Below are 21,273 nucleotides of genomic sequence, written 5' to 3'. Positions count from 1 at the left end.
AAAAAAAAAAAAAAAAAAAAAAAAAAAAAAAAAAAAAAAAAAAAAAAAAAAAAAAAAAAAAAAAAAAAAAGAAAGAAAGAAAAGCAAACCCTAGCAAGGAGCAACGTGGAACATTTATTAGAGGCAGGGAAAAAATTCAATTCAAACTCTCTGAAGAAGCGCAAAATAAATTTTACTAACACAGACCGCTACCTTGAATGACAAGGAGACTAACCTTTGCCCGACCGTGATCGCTTCTCCGACAGGCTTCCGTGAAGGAGATATTGATCACGAAGAAGTCACCTTCTCTAGTAATCACAGGCAGCAAAACCCTAACAAGGAAAACAAAGGGATGCAATTAGCCAATTATAAGCTTCTTCGGACTTTGCAGTTAGGACTATGCTTCATTCACTTCTCTTATTCTATCCATTTTCTCTCCTAATTTGTCTTCAAATAAACTCAAACGATAGTACAATTAGAATATGAAATAAGCAAATTCAATTAAACCCTTAAATTCTTTTTCCCTGAAATATAAGCTACATCCCAACTAAAAATTTAAGCTGATTGTTAGACAACAAATTATGTTATAGATCATAGTCCATATTCACAATTTAAAAACTCTATGTTTACAACTTTAGAATTCTATATTCACAATTTTAAATCCAAATATACAACATTACATTACTCAATACTCACAATTTTTGAACTCTATATTCACAATTTTGTTATATAGATTCAAAAATTGTGTTTTAGTATTGAATATAGAGTTATGAATGTGTGAATATAGAGTTTTGAAATTGTGAACATAAAGTTCTGTAATTATGAATATAGATTTTGATGAGTCAAAGTGTATTTTAATTTGAAAAATTATACCTTCAAATTTTATTTGTATTTGATAATATCGTCTAAGTGTCAAAAAGAATTTTAGAAGTAGCAAAGATTTTAAGAAATTACTTAAAAACCATTGATATTCATATTCTAAGCAACAAAATTTTGAAAGTCAATCAGGAGCAATAAAGATTTCAAGCAGCCGAGATTTTAAAAATTAGAAGCAAATGTGTTTTTCAAAAATTATAAGCAGCGGAATTTTCAAAAACAAGTTTACATGCAGCAAAGTTTTCAAGAAGAAATCATGTTAACATCATAAATTATAAATTTGGAACACAAGTTATAAGAGCACAAATTTGGAGCACAATTTATAAGAAAGACAAGTTATAAGAAGCACAAATTTGGAGCACAAGGTAGAAGGACCACAAGCTATAAGGAGCACAAATTATATGGAGTAAAGTTTTGGAGCACGAATTGAAAAACAAAGAATTAGCAGCATAGGTTTGAAGCAAAAGTTGATATACGATTGAAACTCTATTGTATTTAATTTCCTACACAAGTTTCAGGAATGATATATACACTCCAAATGGAGAAATGTTTTAAAAGTTAATAAAACATGTTTCCTATACCAAGTAGCATGATCAAAATTTCAACACATCAAATCATGCTACAACGACCAAGTTAACATATACAGATTTGTTAAATTCAATGGACAAATTTTTGATCATTTATAAAAGGTCACGAAGACTTAAGCAAATAAAACACGAGAGACACAACAAAGCATGAGTGATACAACTATTCAAAAAGAAACCATTCTTCGAGTTCAAATATATTTACATTATTGTTCATAGATATATTCATAAGAAAAAGAGACTAATCTTTTAAGTCACAAAAGTTCGAAAGAAATTTTTATTTCTTTCTTGTACCACAATTTCTCTACCAATGGTAGATCAAGGAGAGTAACAATGAGTTGTGAAATCCTAATATTAATGTTGACTTTGTGATCAAAGCATTGAGTTTTAATGTTTTATTCATTTATCTTGTATTGGAGTGATAAATAATAGTTAATTCGTTTTACATTGTAGTATATGCCGCCTCCAAAGAGGTTTGATTTCATGACCTCCTATATGAGAGAGTCATTACATATCGTTTGAGCACAAATTACTTGGCTTGATTTAGTTATTACTTGACACAAAAATTTTTTACAAATTAAACATGCCATCATCTTTTTCTTGGACTATCATTGGCAAGCATGCCCCATTGGGCAATAGTTGGGCTAATACGTTGAGTATATACAATAGTTATAACCTTGTAACATGGATCCGTATCCATATTGAATATTCACAATTTACATATTTAATGTTCATAATTTCAATTGTGAACATTCAATATGTTTGATTCGGGTCCATTTTATAAGGTGAGGCAAATTATGCTATAGACTCGGATCTACCTTTCTATGTTCACAATTTTTGAACTATATGTTCACAATTTTAGTACTTTATATTCACAATTTTAGAATTCTATATTTACAATTTTAAATCTCAATATACAAAATTATATTACTCAATATTCACAATTTTTGAACTCTATATTCACAATTTTGTTATATAGATTCAAAAATTGTGTTATAATGTTGAACATAGAGTTTTGATACTGTTAAACATAGAGTTATGAAATTGTGAATATTGAGTTATGAAATTGTGAATATAGAGTTATAAAATTATGAACATGGAGTTATGAAACTGTGAAAATAGAATTATGAAACTGTGAATATAGAGTTATAAAATTATGAACATGGGGTTATGAAATTGTGAACATGGACTCGGGTCCACCTTGTAATGTGGACTCGGGTCCATGGCATAACAATTGATAAGGTGGAAAGGTGGAACCGGGTCCACAAAATAATTTGCCTCAAGTGTAATCTCAATAATTTTAAATTGCATGTAGTGACTCTCCATATGGGAGGTCATGAAATCGAGCTTCAGTGGAGGCGTTGTTAACTTTTTGTGCTTCAATATGTTGAGATAGTATAGATGAACAAATACTACAATGTAATAAAGTTAGTAGCATTAAAAAAAAATCATGATGAATTCTATGTAAAATTTGAATAAATCCTCAACTTATGTAGTTATGTTAACTTAAAGCCTGTTTTGTAGAATGAAACACCAATTGGTTGGTAGTATGTAGAGTTGTTGCATCCTGTGGATAATTATGTTGTTAATGTACATTATAGTAATATAATATAATTAAAGTAGTTGTGATTTGTGGTGCTTGTTATTTCTAATTTTGCATTACGTGAAAAAACAACTAGATATTATAGTACGAGTTAATATTCAAAATAGTCCCTCGACTATAGTGAAATTCACAAATTGGTCATCGACTATTGATTGAATCCAATTAAGTCCTCAACTTTTCAATTTTTACTCAATTAAGTCCTCCGTCTATTTGGCCGTATGCTTGCCGTGATCTCTAAGGACATATATGTAATTTCATATGCTTCCTTTATGATGGGATCCTTTAACTCATTCTCTTCAATGCTTTCCCATTCCATCACGGAGGATAGCTTGACGTCGCCGATGATAATGACGAGCTTCTCGAGATCATCAACAACCCCTTCTTCATCAGCATCATTTCGAATTCGAATCTGCACCCGTTGACCTTCTTACCGTGGAAATTGCCATCGTCATCTCAGATGCTCTGCTTCTCGAATTTGAAGGTGAAAATATCGCACCCATCTTCGTCATCATCAAATAGTCAATTGTGGACGTCCTAGGAGACTTGAATATATAAGAAAACCCTCCATTTCCATTCTTTTCGTTGCCTCTGAATTTCCACCTGAGGTGCTTGATTTGCAGCACCCTTTGGTCGTCCAAGGAGAAAATAAGGTCTGGGTCGACTCCGGCGACCCAAGTACCCAACAATCAGTAGAGATGCGCCTCTCTTTGCCGCTAAAGTTTGCTTTTGTCGTGTACAGTTTCCCACCGTAGACGTGTTCTCTCTTTAGCACCAAGGCTTGGCCGTTCCTGATGCTGCAAGCTTTGGTTTTGACATAAGTTTCTTTGTGGTAAATGCTGATAAGAATTACAATTTCGCCGTTGATGAGAACATCGATATAAAACTCGAATACTGGTTTGGGGATAGACCCAAATTTGGCTCAAGAAAGATCCGTCGCTACTGATCTGGAGCTTGTGAGGGAAACATATGAAATTACATATATGTCCTCAGAGATCACGGCAAGCATACGGCAAAATAGACGAAGGACTTAATTGGTTAAAAATTGAAAAGTTGAGGAGTTAATTAGATTCCATCAATAGTATACTAATATAAGTAAAGTGTGCATTACGTGGTGGCTTTTTGTATGATGTCGCCATCAACATTTACTTTTAAGTTACATATAAAAATAATACTATATATATAAAACAATTTAAAATTAACCACGAATTTGTGGAGTGATAACATGCATTAGCTTCTCAAATTGGACTTCATTGAAATTTGGCTTAACTAGAAGTCAATTTCAAATATACTAAGCTATTAAATTAATCTTACTACTCTATAGATGGTTCACTATTATTTATTTCATAAACATTAAAAAGTTAAGGGAAAATGGTCAAATAGGCATTCAAACTTTACCTGAAAAGTCAATTAGATACCTAAACTTTTTAAAGGTACAATTAAACCCTTTAACATCTTTTTTTTTTGTGTAATGAGATCCAAAAACAAGTTGGTGACCTGTGATAGCAGGTCAAAAATCATTTTCGATTAAAAATCACTGTCGGCGACGTTCCGGTCGTTGGAAAAGTCAACCGGCGACCAATTCTGGTCACCATCTTTGGGAAGGCCCAGAAATGGTCGCCTTCTCCAAGAAGGTAACCATATCTGGTTGCCTTCTCGGAGGAGGCGACCATTTAATGGTCGCCATCTCTAGGGAGGCGACCATGTCGCCTACTCTAGGAAGGCGACCAAATCTGGTCGCCTTCCTAGGGATGGCAACCAAAATTGGTTGCTTCTTCGGAGAGGCGACCAGAATTGGCCGCCGATTGACTTTCCGGCGACCGGAGCGTCTCCGACAGTGATTTTTGATCGGAAATAATTTTTGACTTGCTATCACAAGTTACTAACCTGTTATTAGATCTCATTGCACAAAAATAAGATGTTACAGCCTTATAGGGTTTAATTGAACCTTCAAAAAATTTAAGTATCTAATTGACTTTTCAAGTAAAGTTTGATGGCCTATTTGACATTTTCCCAAAAGGTAATGCTATAACCTAATAGTTTAGGACAGTTATAAGCATATTAGTAATGCAATTGCAACGTTGGGTTCGAACACTGTAAATGATGCGTCATGCTATAGAGTTTTGGACCAACCTGGATCAAATCTAAATTAGTCTCATAGGAATAATGATACCGGATGTTGTACACAATTTTTTCCCCTTCTCTTTTCTTCTAAAAACTGAAAATTTATTATAAATTAAGCCCTTAATCACCCTTCATCGTTTCCTCTTTCTCCAACAACAATAATATAATAATGTTCCTAGTGCGGTTTACCTCTACTATATAATTTACAAACTATTACACATGAAGTGAATTTATCCAATACACTCTCAAAAAATAGTAATTGTCAATTTCTCTCGATGCCTCCACATACACTGAGACACATAGTGATGTGTTAAGAGTTATACTATATGCACTCTCAAATCTTACTCCCTGAAGGCACTGATAAATTACTTTTTTTCATGTGGGTCTCATTACAAGTGTCTACATCAAAATTTTGTGTGTGTGAGTAAAAAGTGATATTAAAAAATAAGAGTATATATGATATTTTCCATGTTCTAAAATCTCTATTCTAAACTCTGTGAAAAGAGAAAGGGGATTAAGTGCTAAAATTTTACAATTTCAAAGGGTCAAAATATGTTTAGCTCTTTTTGAAGGGCCACTGATTGCGTTTGTTCTCTAACTTTAATTTACAAAATGCATAATTTTGATTATTTATTTTGTTTTGCTAATATTTTCGTCTAATATTAACTAAACTCCTAACAAATATATCTATACTATTTATTTTGTGAAAATATAAATTTTTGATTTGCCAACTACTATGTAGTGTGATGACACATTTGTTATCATTTCAAATGGGTGGTCACAGGATCAAACCCCGGTGGTGAGGGCATTGATTCTTTAAGCTAAAATAGTTTAAGAAAGTATAAAATAGATACCCCAATTGTAAAGAATTGAGTGTTTAAAGAAGAAGGAGGCCAATGGCCGTGTCTTCTAGTAGCACCCGATTGCATCCCATGTGAAAGGGGGTGGATTCGAGTCTCAGTGGAGGCGCTGCTGTCTCTTTGTGCTTCAGTAGGTTGAGAAAGTGGTTATGAACGGATACTATATTGTAACAGAGTCAGTACTACTCAAAAGAATGAGATATTGTTTATTCTTTTGCTAATATTTTTGTCTAAAATTGACTAAAAATTATACCATACTATTCATTTTGTGAAAATGGATAGTTTTGATTCCTTTACTAATACGTCTGTCTAAATTTAACTAAGTTCTAAAAAAATAGGCTAGGCTAACACTATTTATTTTATGAAAATCGAGAACGTAACGATATTGTTATAGTAGAGAATAAAATAATAATAAAACAAGTTATTCTTAATCATGGACAAACGCCTTTAAACTGATAATATATGGGATGAGGATGGTGATTGGTGCATGTATCACTTTTATTGAGGTTATAATATTTGGGTTTACGCAATAATGACTCAAATATTAATAACTAATTCACTTAAAATGGAAGTGTAATGTTCATATAACTTGGCTAAAGAATATAATTAGACAAAACAATGCATATGGGTCATTCATCAAACTTACCGTACGTTTAGTTGGGATGAGCAGATTAAGGAGAAAATAAATTGTAATTTTGTGAAAAAATAATAATATGGAATAATAATTCAAATTACATTATTTGATACTGAAAAATATAATTATTGGAAATGGATTATTTGACATATTAAAATGCATCATTCGCTTTGAGACACAAAATCTACCACCTTAAACAATTATAGTGTGTTAATCAAAGGTTGTTAGGTGAAGTAGTTCTATCACAAATGAATCATAAAAGACGAGCAAATTAAATTAAAGAGGATCGGAGAAGAAAAGGAAATGATTTGAGCATGCCAATCTAAGTTTTATTAGCAAGCCAGCAGTTGCTAACTTTAATTGTTGGAAAATGCTAAAATGGAACACATTGGACGATTTAATAATATACCACCTTATCTGGTAATAAAATTGGCGTTTTTGAACAAGAATTATATATTTCAAAATATTATGTTAGGTGACTAGTGCATCAGTTCTTATGCCATGGATCCGGGTCTATTTTCACAATTTTATAATTCTATGTTCACAATTTTTGAACTCTATGTTCACAATTTCAGAACGCCGTATTCAATAGCATAACACAATTTTTGAATCTATATAACAAAATTGTGAATATAGAGTTCAAAAATTGTGAATATTGAGTAATGTAATTTTTTATATTAAGATTTAAAATTGTGAGCATAGAGTTCTAAAATTGTGTACATATAGTTTTTAAATTATGAACATGAACTTGAGTTGATCACATTGCAAAGTGAACCCGATTCCATAGCATAATTTGCCCGAGTGCAGGTTACCTTTTATGTTTTAGAATTTAGATGCCAATCATGGTCTCAAACAATCATTATTTCATGGACCATGGTCCACACAGCTGTGTGGACCAAAAATAAAAAGTACATTATTTTTGTACTGAAGGTACATTATTTTTGTACTGTAGGTACATTATTTTAGGGTACAAAAATAATGTACCCTAAAATAATGTACCTACAGTACAAAAATAATGTACCTTCAGTACAAAAATATTGTACTTTTTATTTTTGGTCCACAGAGCTGTGTGGACCATGGTCCATGCAATAATTTGCCGGTCTCAAATTGATAGGCTAACATGATAACTTAAAAAAAATTAGAATTAGGTAAAAAATAAATAGCCCAATAGAAAATTAGTTCGATAAGTTCAATGTTCCAGACTAGCCCAATAGCTAAAGCCACTTAATATTATTCTTTGTTTCGAAAGTGATATGTAACAAAATATATATGAAATTTATATGTAAGCTCATTTTTAGCAATTTTTATTAATTTTGTAAATAAATTTAAATTTACAAAATAAAATATTATTGTGAAAATAAATAATAAAAAATAAAAAATTTATTATAATTATTATATAATAATGTAAATATATTAATTATTTTTAGTTAGAATGTAAAAATGGAGGTTTAGATATATTCATATACTAATTGAATGATGTATAAGTTTATACTTCGTATTCATTAGTGTAACTGTGTAAGTTTATTAAAATTGAAAGTTTAGACTGTTAATTTAAAAATGTCAAAAATTTTAGTTGGGTCTGCCTACTAAGCTCGACAACCCAAGGTTTTAAGGTTAGAACAAAAAATTTAAACTAAAAAAAAAGCCCAAACTGATAAGTCTAATAACTCGATCAGGTTAGCCCGAAATTGAATGGGCTGGTCCAATTGATATATATACCTATCTATGTCTAGTTTGTTAGCAATTACACAAGAGTTTAGGTAATTGTTGCAAATTTCTTGTATCATCCAAAATATTATGTTACAGCCACGTGAGTAGAGCATGATTCTTGTATCACGATGATCACGAGTTCAATTATAAGATCTTCCTGGCTAGTGTAACGAATTATTACACAAGAGTAAAATTTACCAACTAAAATCACAAAATATTTACTAAAATTTTACATATTTTGAGTACAGTTATCATTATCATATTATTTATTGATAAAGTGACAAGAAACCAAAAGTGTCAATTCCATCAAGATGATGCGGAAAAAAAAAATAAAAAAAGAAAAAAGAAAGAAAGAAAGAAAGAGAAAGAAAAGAAGAGGTCACACATAATTCGTCTAGTGAATGACAACATAAGGAAAAAAAAGGGTATAATTTTAGTGTTGAATCTCAAAGGATCCAAGATATATAAGGTATTTAGTAAATACGGAGTAGTTGTTAATTGATTGAGTTGGTGGATTTAACTAGTTGATTGTAGAAAAATATTTCGTAAATTAGCTGTTAACTAATTACATGCAAAATGATTTTTTTTTAAAGAAAAGTTTATTGAAAAGCTAATAAATTGTTACAAAAAAAATTAATTAATCAAATAAGTCAAAATTAACTGATAAACTAATTATATTACCAAATATGACCATAATAATTCAAGAAGCAACTTGAGCTATAAGAAAATAGAAGAAGAGGAAAGGAAGTGTTAAGTAGTGTTAGAGGGGCAAAATTATGGCGCATTCATCTATACTTTCTCAAGAGTCAACAGCACCTCCCCTAACGCTCAATCTCATAACTTCACATATGGGAAAGTCACTACATGTCATGTGAGCACAATGTGATGTACTTCAATAAGTTGGAGAAAGTATGTATGAACAGTAGGGGTGTTAACGAACCGAACACAAATGAACGGATGCTGTTTGTGGTCGTTTGTTAAGAGTTAATTAGTGTTTGTTAACGTTCGTGAACATGTCCGTTTATGTTCGTGAACATTTAATAACCAAACATCTACCCATGTTCATGATCGCAATCCGTTCAATAACTGAATAAGTCTAATAGTAGCATCTAATGCCAAAATAAAAATAGTCTCAAATAAAATAAAACACACACATAAATTTTTTTGTTCACATTACAAGCTACTATAAAAAATCATGACAAGTTATAATCAAAGAACACTATCAATTAATACAATGACCTTATTACCCAAGTATAATTATATATGTATGTGTTCAAGAACATTATTATTAAACGAACACTAAACGAGTTTGTTCGCAAACATATTAACCGAACACAAATGAACTTGTTCATGATCTATCTATTAGCAAACGAGCTTACCACTGTTCAGAATCTGTTCGTTTATTAACCGATATCTAAATTTTATTTGTTAATATTTACGTAGCTTAATAAACGAACACTTATCAAACACAAACACAAGAAATTTGCAGAAAGCTATGTTGGCTAACACTCCTTACGAACAGATATTAACATTCTAATAAGTGTTAGAGGTGTAAAGTCACACAGTCGTTATACCGTGGACCATGGTCCACAATGCATTGTGCACCATGAATCATGGCTAATACTGCAGTTGTGTTGAACTGATACTGCAGTTGTGCTGAACAGATACTGCAGCTGTGTTGAAAGGAAACTGCAATTGCGCGGAACAAAGGCTGTGTCATCCGTCTGGAACTGCAGTTGCATTGAATTGATATTGCAGTTGTGTTGAACGGACATTGCAGTTGTGTTGAAAGGATAATGTAATTGTGTTGAACGGATGAACGGTCTCTGTTCCGCGCAATTGCAGTTTCCTTTCAACACAATTGCAGTATCTTTTAAACACAACTGCACTATCTGTTTAACACAACTGCAGTTTCAGCCATGATTATGGTCCACAATATAATTTGCGAAAGTCACATGCGTGTCCCAATGCATGAACACAACACCCACCACACGTTGCCTACCTGCCCATTCAACGCAATCCATTTCATGGTATGCCACTATGGCCCCAGTAGCTAGGGTGGATTGGTTCATAAAGAAAATATTACTAGAAATTCATAAAAGCTTATATATTTTATTTGGTACTAAGTGCATTATATTCATGATTGCATCGGGTATTATATATTGAAATGATTTGCAATGGTACTATGTAGAACCGGATAGTATTTAAAATTAATTATTTCATTTATTATATATTGTATACAAATGCAATGCATTTTAAATTTGATATTGTTGTTGATCAACATATATAATAAAGGTTTCATTTATTTAACTACATGTCTAAAATGGTCGTAGTCAAATATAACGAATAATTATATTAATTAATGTTTAGTAACATATACTAAATTACACGAACACAAATAATAAGCCTATATTGGTTTTTAAAAACTAGATTATTGGTACTTGTCCAACATTGGAGTACAAGTGAGGTTTTTCTTTTATTAAGTTCATGGGTTCGAACCCCAGTGAGATGGTATTGACTATTTGTGTTTCAGTAGGTCGATAAAGTACTTATAAACATATATTACATTGTAACAACGTCAATATTACTAAAAATAATTTTGTTTATTTTGGATTTTTAGATCATTTATACCATTACTAATTTATTAAAATTATTTGTATAACTCATCTCTCAGAGCGAACGGAATTATTCGAGTGGACCCGAATTTTTATTTTTTATTTTTTAGAGTAATATGAATTTTAATTTTACTTAAATCTTAATTTAATTAAATCAAGTTCTTTCATTAAATACAAATTAATTTAAAATATCTTAAATATTTTCACTCACATTTTAATACTTTACCAAGTTTCTTATTCTCCTACTGATATATACACACATAATAACAGTATAAAGAAGTAAAGCGTCGCACATGATCTTCCTAGTGTAGTTCTACTTCGCCTATGTAATTTATGTACTATTACACATGACTACACGAGTGAAATTTACCTAATATACATTCTCAAATAGTAATTATGGTTTCTCTTATCACTAAAAACAAAGGTGCAGTGTGAAGATCAGAGTATAACATGCAACTAAAAATGTTTCATTTTCTTCTATTTTTTTGGTAAATAATAATAATATTTTATTTTTTTCTAAATACTAGTGCTTCTATTACAATACAATGTAATATATGTTCATAACTACTTTCTCGCCCTATTGAAGCACCAAGTGTAATAATATTTTATTTACTTTCATCTATTTCTCAATGAATAGATAATCTGATCACAGAAAGAGAAACATACATATATACTTTCAAATCATTACACAAGCTTATCAGAATAATTCTTAATCAACCATAATCCAAAAGCTTACTAAGAATCATTCCTAATCAACCATAATCCTTAACTTGCTTATCAAGAATATTCATTCTTAATCATCTTTTGTAATCCTCACTCCATACTTTTAATATCTACCTTAAGAATACACACACACACACACACATATATATAACTTGATTTTGTTGAGTTAGTTATTAATTAGTTGACACAACAATAATTTTTAAAAATAACCCCTTAACATAATTTTTAATATAATATATACCAAAACGTATACTTTGTACAACTAAAAATTATAAGCATTGTGATCATCACAAGGTAGTAGTTAAACTATGAGGGTTGAATTAGTTTAGTGTCAAATAATAATATTTGATATAATCATCACAGAATACAAGTATTTAATATTAAATTTATAAAGATAAATTATATTTTTTGTTTTACAAATATTGTAACATTGTCACATTTAGCTATCGAATTTTAATTTGATCATATTTAATCTCATGACTTGGTTCACGTTGCCACATTTAATCATTTGATCTGCTAAAATTTTTATGGAATTGATTTAATTTATGAGATAGTTTGACACTTATAATTTTATATTCTTATCAAAAAAATGCTCATAATAAATGACATATAAGAGATATAATAAAGAAAAAAAAGTTATTTTCTATCAAATTTTTGTTTATTATATTAGTTATCAACATTTGTTTGAACAAGAAGAGAAAATCAATTTATAAAATACCAAATTTTCTGACAAACTAATATTGATTTAATAAAAGAAATGTAATTAAAGACCAAATGTGGCAACGTTAGTAAAGTATGAGACTAAATATAACTAAATTAAAAGGTAGTGACTAAATGTAGTAATGTCATAAGAGGTCATGAAACAATGGTTCGTTTGAAAATTTAAAAAATACTTTATAAAAAATGGTTTTTAGAAAACAACACATATACGAAAAAATAAAGAATTTGAAAAATATTTTACTACTACAAATATATGAAGAAGTTTTCCATTAAATTAAAATTTTTTCTTTAACCAAAATAAATATTTTTATACGAATATCCAAATACAAGAAAATTCATAAAATGATTTTTGAAGATCTTTTTTGAGTTTTCAACAGAACCCTAAAATAAAATTATCTCATTTTTAAATATTAAAGATTTAAATATAATTATCATTTTATCACAAAGTACACTGATTCTGAATATATTTTTTCACGGATAGGCTGTTTTAATTTACAAAAGTATGGGTTACTTCCACGAAACCAAAAATTTATTAAGTAGGCTACTTGTAAATACAACTGATCTATGTCCAATAACATGCGAACACGTGTAACTGTGTAAATAAAACCGCGTGATAATGACCTTATTTTAAGCCGCGCGATCTTCTACGAAGCGCACTATATTGCCATTTCGACACGGAAAACTTTTGAGCTGTAATTAGTTTTCCATTTAGGTTGACAGCCTTTTTGTTTGACTTGGAATAAGGAAAGGGAAATAAGTTTTTTTTTCTTCAAATAATATCATTTTGAGAATATATATTTGGAAACCAAAACGTTACAATAATTTAATTTTCCATATAAGGTTAATTACATATTTTGTCTCTAAGATATATAAAATTAGTCAAATTAGTCTTTTAAGGCCTTCCCCAATAGTAATCGATTTTTGAGGAGTTTTTACATGATTATGAAAGAAAAAATGTGAGGGGAATAAAAAAAGAAGAAAAAAAATAACAAATAAAATCTGAAATTTAAAAAAAAAAAACAAAAAACAAAAAACAAAAAACAAAAACATTAGTGACTTACGCGCCCGCTGGGCGCTCATTTTGCACGCAACGCGCAAAACTTGCACCTGCTTCACTGCCACATCTCTGTCAAAACTCATACATTTGCAGGGAAAAAATTTCAACAAAAACTCAAACACCACATTTGTTAAAAACTTGTTCTTTGTGTTTTACTGTTCCAAAATCCTCCCCAATATCACTATCGGGGAAGGCCTAATAGAGGCAAGTCAGTATCGATTATGATAACATATCGACGTAACTAATTGAAGATCTTAAGCAACATATTTCATTAAATAGTCTTGTGTGTATTGTTTTGTGTATTTTAGACTCTTTTATATCATTTCTACTTTCATTTTTTTATATACATATTAGTGATTAGAACATTTACAAAATTTAAGATGAAACTAATTATTGCAGTGACAACAAATCAAAATAATCACTTTTTTTGTTCGACAGCTCCCGCACGGGAGGAAATTAGCCTTTAACTCTCTTGATAGCCGCTCCAATGCCATTAGTCCATGGTAAGCTCTCCAAACAAGGCGAAGGAGACTCCCAAATCTTTTTACCCCAATTCCCGACTTGCCCCACATTAGCAAGGAAATTAACACACTTGTTTCCTTCTCTCAAAATATGAGACACCTTTTTCACCGCACCCATGTTGACCCCTTTCTTGCACCCAAGGAGTAGGATGTTCATCATCTGATTTTTGTCACTACTTTTACCGGTAGTGGTGTAATATTTATATTGAAAAATATGTAATATTAATTGATAATAAAATGTTTAGTACTTATAACTTTATAAGGGAGTGTAATAATTTTGAAAAAAATGTACTCAAAGTAATACTTTTACGTTTTGATTTAAAAGTATTACATTCTGCCTTATAAGTAAACAATTTTTATTCTTGATTAGTATTCTATTTGTGTATTATATTTCATCTTTAGAGTCAATCTTCACGTAAATATTATGTATATTAAGGAAAATATTTATTTCAAAAAAAAAGGAAAATATTGTTTTATTCAACTTTCTCATTTTATAAGAAACAAGCCAAAATGAGGCTATCAAGTTTATGCCACCCTGATACGTAATAAAAATACATAAAGATAAGTTTTTTTTTTTTTTTTTTTTTTTTTGTTTGAAAACACATAAAGATAAGTTTAGATTAAGTTAACTACTCAAGTTTGTTTTGATTATCAATTCAATTAGTATTGCACGAGATCTGAGGAGAAGTGTGAGCATCATGGAGATCTAAGAGAATAATAGATTGGAGATTAGAGGGCAAATGTAAAATGGCAAAGGGCAAAATTGAAACTTGAAAAAAACAAATTCGACCCGTAATACTTATAAGTAACAAATACTTTATTATTCATAGTATTGTATTTTCTAGTATAAGTATTACATTTTCATATTAACACAACCCGTCTTACATATAAGAATTTGTAATACGGCCTCACCGGAGAATCACTCTATATTAAAAGTGCACATTGTGTGAACTATGGTCCTCGGTATAATTTGTTAATCGAATTATAACATATTAATAATAACTAGAAAAATTGGCTCGACCTGATGGGAACATGAATTAGTCTGAGTATGATTCAGACTTAAGACAAATTATACCATGGACCATGGTCTACCTTGCATTGTATACCCTGATAACCTTCAGATTCTGTATCAGTAGTTGACATATTTTGTACCTACAGTTAACATTTTTTGTATATGTAGCTATCGTATTATGTGCCATCAATTATCAAGTTATTGTGTACATGTACATAAACTGTTAACGATAGGTACACAATATATTAATTTGATGTACAACATTTTTGTATCCGAGTTCATAATGCAATATGAACCCTGGTCCATGATATAACAATTGCAGGCTTAAAGATGCCTTGTACAATTAAAGTCTGTTCAGAACACCTCGTGGCCTGAACAAAAATAATAACTAATAAATTAAGCACAATTATTTCGTTATTAATAATTTAATTGACATACTTACCTCGGAAACTGCTAGCCATCATTTTACGTCAACTTTTTATTAGTATCGCGATTCACATTCATCTTAGGATATTAGTAACTTGTTCTTCGTCATTCCTGTCCCTTCTTTATATATCATAAATATTTTTAAATCGTTTATTGCTTATATTGGAACTGAGTGTAGATCTGAAATTCTGAATGTTATCGTCATTCGAATCTAGAAAATCCATACCATAGTTGCATGGTATATGATAGCTTACCTTTTTAATTACTTAATGGGAAAGAAACATCATATTTAATTACATGAATCAAAAGAAAATAAAATCAATATAAACAAATCTTAAAAGAAAAAATAAAATATTATATATGTTGCCATAAATTAGCACTTTTTTGTTGTGACGGGAAAATTTGCAATTAATATGAATGATGTGTACTGGGTAATATTGCAATCATTCGACTTTGGACCACGGATAAGGTGGAATATTGACATAAGATACATTTTAACACATTAAAAATTCATTTTTAATACATTGAATGTTATTTTTTGAAGGTATATTATTTGTGTGTTGAAGGTGTATTATTTGGTATACTACTAAATAATGAATATTTAGTATACAAATAATATACTTTCAGTATGTTAAAAATGACCATTTATTTATAATTCACAATATAATTTATCGTAATCTTATATTGTGACCATAATTGATAAAATATCAGATAAATCAACTTAAACTGTATATACGAAATCGACTCAGACAAAACAGACCAATAAGTCACTCTCACTAGGAATCGCAGTTAAAACCCGATTGAAATGGTACATTATATGCTTTCATGCGTTTTGGCATTTTGGACTGTAATGACAACCAAACAATTGAAATTCGATTTGCATGAATTTTGGATGCAAAGAGCGTTAGCCGTGTGTGTATAAATACCCATAGAAGTTTGCTTGACTCTCCTCGCTTCACGCCCCCTCGTCTCTCACTAGTCTTCCTCTATAACACCTCTGTCTGAAATTTTCTCCTACTCGGAATTTAATTTTTTACTTTTTTTCTCTTATCTTATCTATCTACTGCGGGGTGATTCTGATCCGGATTGCGCAAGAGGAAGTAAGTGATCCTATCTCTTCAATTTCTATGTTTTCCCAATTCATTTCCTGATTTGTGCATTTCTTAATCGATCTGGTGCAAACTGTGCACATTGCTTCGTACCGTCTAGATCTAGCATGATGGCTGTTTGTTCGTAAATGTTTTTCGTGTGACTGCGTCGGTGGTTCATGTATATTTGAAATTCTGAATTGCTGATGAGTTATTGGTATGAGTTAGTTTCATTTTTCTGGTAATCATGGCGGATCTGGTGGTATTTGGTTGAGATTTGTTGGTTTTGAAGTTGGTGCTGCGTGTCTTCTTGTGATTTATGCCCTGATCCAGAAAAGATCACCTGCAAAAAGTATTTGATAAGTCACTGTTAGTGATTTTCCTTTTCCAAGTGTTATTATATAATCGGAACTTCTGTTGCTTGATTGCCTGATGTGGTAATAGTTTTTATTGTGTTTCAATTTCAATTGTTTGGTTCCGATGAGTGTTTGATCTTGCTTATTGCTTGTGAAATGGCTCTCTATACTGTGGAATTGATGCGGTGCTGCCTGTAAATTGAGCTGGGAAATTGATTTTTTGTGCTACTCTGTTGTATTGGGGACTTGCTGCTAATTCTGAAGTTATGCTAATATTTGTGTTTAGTTTTACTGTGCTACTTTAGAATCTGATTCTATATTTGAAATTTGGTTTTTTTCTTCTAGGATCTCTGTTAAGATGGCAACTTACACCCCAAAGAATATCCTGATTACTGGTGCTGCTGGATTTATTGCATCTCATGTGGCAAATCGACTTGTCCGGAGCTATCCGGATTACAAGATTGTTGTCCTCGATAAGCTTGACTACTGTTCGAATCTTAAGAACCTCACTCCATCTCGCTCTTCCCCCAACTTCAAGTTTGTTAAGGGGGATATTGGCAGTGCTGATCTGGTTAACTACCTCCTGATTACTGAGAATATAGACACAATAATGCACTTTGCTGCTCAGACCCATGTGGACAACTCCTTTGGTAACAGCTTTGAGTTCACCAAGAACAACATCTACGGGACTCATGTACTATTGGAGGCTTGCAAGGTTACAGGCCAGATCAGAAGGTTCATCCATGTCAGCACAGATGAGGTCTATGGGGAGACTGATGAGGATGCTGTTGTGGGAAATCATGAAGCCTCACAACTCCTTCCCACAAACCCCTATTCTGCCACAAAAGCTGGGGCTGAAATGCTTGTCATGGCTTATGGTAGGTCATATGGGTTGCCTGTCATAACCACTCGAGGAAATAATGTTTATGGTCCCAACCAGTTCCCTGAAAAGTTAATCCCAAAGTTCATCCTTTTAGCAATGAGGGGGAAAACTCTTCCCATCCACGGAGATGGATCTAATGTCAGAAGTTATCTTTACTGTGAAGATGTTGCTGAGGCCTTTGAGGTTGTTCTTCACAGGGGAGAGGTTGGTCATGTTTACAACATTGGAACAAAGAAGGAAAGGAGGGTGATTGATGTTGCTAAGGATATATGCCAACTTTTTAATATGGATCCAAAAACATGCATTGAGTTTGTGGAAAACAGGCCGTTCAATGACCAGAGATACTTCCTTGATGATCAGAAGTTGAAGAACATAGGATGGTCAGAGCGGACCGCATGGACTGAGGGTTTGAAAAAGACAATAGAATGGTATACCAATAACCCTGATTGGTGGGGGGATGTCTCTGGTGCTTTGCTTCCTCATCCTAGAATGCTAATGATGCCTGGTGGGGTAGAAAGACATTTTGATGGTCCCGAGAAATGTGATTCTGAAACTTCTCAATTCACTGCAAAGTCAAATCAGACCCAGATGGTGGTTCCAATTCCCAAAAAGAACCCAGCTCAAAAACCACCTTACAAGTTTTTGATTTATGGTAGAACCGGGTGGATTGGTGGTCTCCTCGGCAAGTTATGCGAGAAACAAGGGATTCCTTATGAGTATGGAAAGGGGCGTCTAGAGGATCGCTCACTGCTTTTGGCTGACATTCAGTCTATTAAGCCCACTCATGTCCTTAATGCTGCAGGTGTCACTGGTAGACCCAATGTTGATTGGTGTGAAAGCCATAAGACCGAAACAATCCGCGCCAATGTTGCTGGTACTCTTACTTTGGCAGATGTATGTAGAGAGAATGGTATCCTGGTGGTGAATTTTGCCACTGGCTGTATATTTGAATATGATGCTGCACATCCAGAAGGTTCTGGAATTGGATACAAAGAGGAAGACAAACCTAACTTCACAGGTTCTTTCTATTCAAAGACCAAGGCCATGGTAAGCTCTCTTTCTCCTATCCTTATTTTCTTCAGCCATTATAACCCGGTAAATGTATTCCTTAATTTGTTATTTCCTTCAACCAGGTTGAAGAGCTCCTGAAAGAATATGACAATGTTTGCACACTCAGAGTTCGCATGCCGATATCATCAGACCTCAGCAACCCTCGCAATTTCATCACCAAAATCACTCGCTACAACAAGGTGGTCAATATCCCCAACAGTATGACCATATTGGACGAGCTTCTTCCTATTTCCATAGAGATGGCAAAGCGTAACCTCAAGGGCATATGGAATTTCACAAACCCTGGGGTTGTCAGTCACAACGAGATTCTGGAAATGTACAAGAAGTACATAGATCCAGAATTCAAATACGCCAACTTCACTCTGGAAGAGCAGGCAAAGGTGATAGTTGCACCTCGAAGTAACAATGAGATGGACGCATCAAAGCTGAAGAAAGAGTTCCCTGAGTTGCTATCAATCAAGGAATCACTGATCAAGTATGTCTTTGAACCGAACAGGAAAACATCCGCTTAATTAAGGCTTAAGCTTTAGAGATTGTTAAACACGGGTGGGAGTTATTTTGGGTTACAGAGATTTTGTGGGTTTGTGCGTTAGCTAGCTTTAGTTACTTACTATCTATGCTTAGCTACACTTGAATTCATTTCTGTTGCTTTAGCATTTTAATAGTGATTAGAGTGCCTCTACTCAGCTATTTATTCGTTGGTATTTCTTGTGAGTTTAGAATGGTGAGCAGTGCCCCCTTGTCCCTTGAGAAACTTACACCACATTCATGTATGATGTTCTCTTATACCAGTATGTGAGATTGTAATTCTTAAATCTATTATGAAGTACGGGAATAATATTTATCTTGCAATTCTTGGATGGTTTTTGGAGAGACCCTTTCTACTTTAACTCTGGAGTCAGTATCAATTGAAACTGATATTATAACTCATACCTGTATTACATTACATGAGAAATAAAAATTAAATTTACTTTTATCCCTTTCAGTATATTGTTATAATTGACAAAATGTTCAAGAATAAAAAATTCAAAATGTTATATACAAATTTATTTATTTATGATAAACTAATTATAAATTACTCGACAACTACACTGATTTTATTCTAATGCCATTCTTTTACATGTGATCATGTGATGTGATGATAGTTTAGTCATTTACTCATTCAATCATTCTGGACTAAATATAGAACAATTTATAAATAGGTCACTTTTAGTCCTCTAATTATTATTCACTTTTCATATTTGATCCTTAATTATTAATTTTGTTATGTTTAGTAGACAGTATGCTTCTCTTGCTACATTTGATCTTACTGGTTAAATCTCTAGCAATCACTTGTCGTAAAATGTAAGTTCTTTTTCATCTAGCGTTGCAACAAAGAAAATTTCTAGTAATTATATTCTGTTTAAATTTGATTGGATAATTTTTTTCTTAAAGTAACTCCTGATAAGGGAAGATTTACATTTTTTGGCAATAGTTGTTGGAGATTTGGTTGGTAAAACCAAATGTGACAATAAAAGTATACTTGTGCACCAAGTGTAACAAAATTAATAGTTGAGGATCAAATATTAAAAATAAATAATAGTCGATGAATCAAAAGTGATAAATCTTCAAAAATGAAAGAAAGAAATTATAGTTTTACATCTCGACTTGGAAACGTTAGATACATGAACCTAAGCTAATATTTCAAGCGAAAAATGACCTTTGTATTATGTTGGTCCCGGTTTAAAGGAGGAAAAAAAAGTATAGAGAGAGAGAGAGAGAGATGTAAATATATTTTTTAATTTTTCTAAGTTCTAAAAGAAAGTTATAGATTTTTCACTCAAATAAAGTTAAGTTTTTAACACTTACATAAAGATGATGTTGACCACTTAAACTATAAAGTAAACTATTTAAACAAAAGTTTGTGCAATGGAAAATGATTTTTCAAGAAATAAATCCAAGTGGAGGAGAGATTAGATATGGTGAAAATAAAGTGCAAGTAAAAGAGATAAGTAATTTTATAGTCGTTCGAAGGTGATGCATGTAATCCTTCAACTCCACTCTTCTCTTATCGTCCATTAGAGAATTCGCTATAACGATTTTCAATATAATTATAGTGAATCACATATCAAGTGGTTTGGTCATTGAGCCAACACTAATCGAATCAGGTCTTCACAAGCAATGACTTGTCTTAGTACGGTGGCTAGTTCGAGCACTTTGATCAAGGAGGCCGATGCGGGCTTACTATGTGTGAGGAGGAAGGTGTACGTGGTGGTGGAACGAGATACACTAGTTGTCACTTGGAAACCTAGGAGGTGGGTGTGTATTAAGGAATTATAGTATAACTGTTATCTTTCCCAGTTTTTTCACTAGGTAGATATCTCCTGGGCTATGGATGATGGATATTGGTCGTTTGAGCAAAATTTAGTGGTTATAAAACGAATCTTGGAAGATG

The 21,273-nt window shown here is 31.9% G+C and overlaps 2 protein-coding genes across 6 annotated transcripts in view; one reads left to right on the top strand and one right to left on the bottom strand.

Annotated features, from left to right (window-relative positions):
* The window catches only part of LOC116028278 (protein FLX-like 1), an 8,200-nt gene extending 7,763 nt beyond the window's left edge, over positions 1-437 (bottom strand). For 4 of the 5 annotated variants that reach the window (XR_004100106.1, XR_004100105.1, XR_004100107.1 and 1 more), the window contains exon 1: positions 215-436. The gene's annotated coding sequence lies outside the window, so the exon portion shown is untranslated. Of the gene's footprint in view, positions 1-214 lie in introns of all 5 variants that reach the window. The other variant, XR_004100111.1, reaches the window with a different exon arrangement.
* Positions 438-16,381: 15,944 nt separating this feature from the next.
* Positions 16,382-19,699, top strand: LOC116022922 (trifunctional UDP-glucose 4,6-dehydratase/UDP-4-keto-6-deoxy-D-glucose 3,5-epimerase/UDP-4-keto-L-rhamnose-reductase RHM1). The gene is made up of 3 exons (XM_031263838.1): positions 16,382-16,541; positions 17,231-18,815; positions 18,902-19,699. The coding sequence occupies exons 2-3, from the start codon at positions 17,244-17,246 to the stop codon at positions 19,349-19,351; spliced, it is 2,022 nt and encodes a 673-aa protein (XP_031119698.1). The 5' UTR covers positions 16,382-16,541; positions 17,231-17,243; the 3' UTR covers positions 19,352-19,699.
* Positions 19,700-21,273: the final 1,574 nt, after the last annotated feature.

The sequence above is a fragment of the Ipomoea triloba genome, chromosome 1 (assembly GCF_003576645.1).
Source record: "Ipomoea triloba cultivar NCNSP0323 chromosome 1, ASM357664v1".
NCBI classification, from domain to species: Eukaryota; Viridiplantae; Streptophyta; class Magnoliopsida; order Solanales; family Convolvulaceae; genus Ipomoea; species Ipomoea triloba.
The sequence above is the reverse complement of the archived record's forward strand: the minus strand, read 5'-3'. Positions and strand labels throughout refer to the sequence as shown.